The sequence below is a fragment of the Aspergillus nomiae genome (assembly GCF_001204775.2).
Source record: "Aspergillus nomiae NRRL 13137 chromosome Unknown contig00892, whole genome shotgun sequence".
Lineage (NCBI taxonomy): Eukaryota > Fungi > Ascomycota > Eurotiomycetes > Eurotiales > Aspergillaceae > Aspergillus > Aspergillus nomiae.
In genome coordinates this window covers 1-2,052 of record NW_015378946.1, presented here as the reverse complement: position 1 = coordinate 2,052, position 2,052 = coordinate 1, and the positions used below count along the sequence as shown (strand labels likewise).

General features: G+C 44.0%; 2 protein-coding genes across 2 annotated transcripts; one reads left to right on the top strand and one right to left on the bottom strand.

Annotated features, from left to right (window-relative positions):
* Positions 1-214: 214 nt before the first annotated feature.
* ANOM_011728 (ribonuclease III) lies at positions 215-1,326 on the bottom strand (the record flags this gene model as incomplete). Its single annotated transcript, XM_015556984.1, has 2 exons — positions 215-1,210; positions 1,258-1,326. The coding sequence occupies 2 exons, from the start codon at positions 1,324-1,326 to the stop codon at positions 215-217; spliced, it is 1,065 nt and encodes a 354-aa protein (XP_015400780.1).
* Positions 1,327-1,475: 149 nt separating this feature from the next.
* Positions 1,476-1,981, top strand: ANOM_011727 (mitochondrial 37S ribosomal protein mS33; the record flags this gene model as incomplete). Its single annotated transcript, XM_015556983.1, has 4 exons — positions 1,476-1,514; positions 1,585-1,793; positions 1,846-1,895; positions 1,953-1,981. The coding sequence occupies 4 exons, from the start codon at positions 1,476-1,478 to the stop codon at positions 1,979-1,981; spliced, it is 327 nt and encodes a 108-aa protein (XP_015400781.1).
* Positions 1,982-2,052: the final 71 nt, after the last annotated feature.

Below are 2,052 nucleotides of genomic sequence, written 5' to 3'. Positions count from 1 at the left end.
GTTAACATTACTGTTAACCTATCATTTGGTTGTACTTGTGACTTGTCCACTTCTGAAGTTCTCATATTAATGTGCTAGACAAGCGTCTGTAACAGTAACAAGTCCAGCAACTTAAAAGTATCAGCCTATTAGGACAAGAGTAAGGTAATCAGATTCATCAATATAATTGTTACTCATTTAGTTATTTTAATTTATATTTTTACCACATGGCTGACTAATCTTTGGCTGCTTCATGAGCTCTCTTGGCACAAGTAATTTCCTCTACCAGCGGCCCATTTGATAGAGCTTGACGTGCTGCTTCATTCCCTGCGATCGTCTTGTTAGGACCCTGACCAGACCCAAGATGCCTATTCTCCCAGCCCCATCCAGTAAGATATACCCCAACGAAGAATGTCTGCATCCCCGGTCTTTGCTGAGCTGGGGGATGTTCATCAAGATACCGCAATTTGATTCCCTTACCCATGATCTTTTTAGCAAGTATTTCCTTCGCATTCAAAACGGGCTTCTGCATGCCAAGTTCCGAAAGCTTTGGAAGCCATAACTGCGTCAACCATGTTTCAACGGCCCTGTAGCCATCAACTGGATCAGATATGATAGCTGCGGCCACATAGGCCTCGAAAATGTCTGCCTTGGTCTTTGTCCACCGTTTTGGTTGCTTCAGATAGTCCTGTGGCACTGCAGCCTTGCTGTCAAGACCATATACCGTCGCGTACTCGGCGAGAGTTTCATTCTTTACTAGGAGTTCTCTGATCTGTGAAATCCGCCCCGAAGGAATTTCTTGAAAACTTCTCCATATGAGCTTTGTAGCAATGAGTTCTATATAGGCATCCCCAAGGATTTCAAGTCGATCGTAGGTTTTCTCGGTATCGTTGCCCACACCCGGATGCGTGAAAACAGCTCTTTTCAAGACTTTATCCATAATAGGAGGTAACACCGGCAAGTTCTCTTGCGTACCCACTACTCCAGTTGAGGAGTCAGTCAATATATGGCTATTGCGAGCACTTGCAGTTGATAAATGGCTCTTTGCGCGACGTAGGGCCTCCTCTAGCCCAAAAGTTGCCTTAAGGATATCAGGGCCAACTTCAACATCACGAGCTTGTAGGTAGCGATAATTTTCAAGAGCATCACTCAAAAGATCTGATACCACAGTAAAACAAGATCTAATCTCGTCTTTGTCCAAAGCACTGTTATCCAAGACCGGGCGATCAAGCTTGAAAGGTCAGTACTGAATAGAACTTTCTCCTGGAAGGTGCGTACCTTAACCTTAGCTTCCTTGATATAAGTACTAGTAGAGGTTGAAAAAACGGACTTCCTTTTATGGCCCATTGTTACAGTGCATTAATAGTAAAAAAAGTAGCGTTGAATGCTGTATATTTTCAGAGAATACAAGGCTCATCACACCACGTGACCACGGCAGGCGATAGGCCTATGTGTCGGCCTGGTGTTCTTATCCTCTTAGTCTCATATGCCCAAATATGGCGGCGCCCTACAGTCGTATTCTGGACCTTGCAAAGGTATTACCTCATGCACAAGCTGTGTCTTGCTGTGTAATCAAGTGTGAATTGATGTTAATGCTGCTTGTAGGTCCAATGTCGAATCTTTTCACTTAACTTTAATCCACAAAGGTTACGGCTGGGAAATAAGGTCCTTCGACAGCGACTTCGCGGCCCAACACTTGCAGAATGGTATCCGAAAAAGGCTGTTTCTTTCCGTGACTTACAAGACAGTTACAAGCCTCTCGGCTTAACCATGTTCGATGAAGCGGAGGATGATAGAGAGGAGGCTATCCAAATGTATGTTATCCCTGGTCCTGTACTGCAACATGTGCTCACAATTTCAAACTAGTGCGAAGCTTCGAGGAAAGGGTCGGCCAAAGAAAAAGAGAACAGCCGCTGGTAAGACAACTCAAAGGGAATACCGTCTTCATGTTGCGGTCACTAATCCTCGGGTAGAATCGAGATCCGCAAAGAAAAAGAAATAGAAAAGAAAGGACAGGTGTTACCTCCTCTGATCTCATACTAAAAACCATAATTTTGAAGTCTTTGTATTATA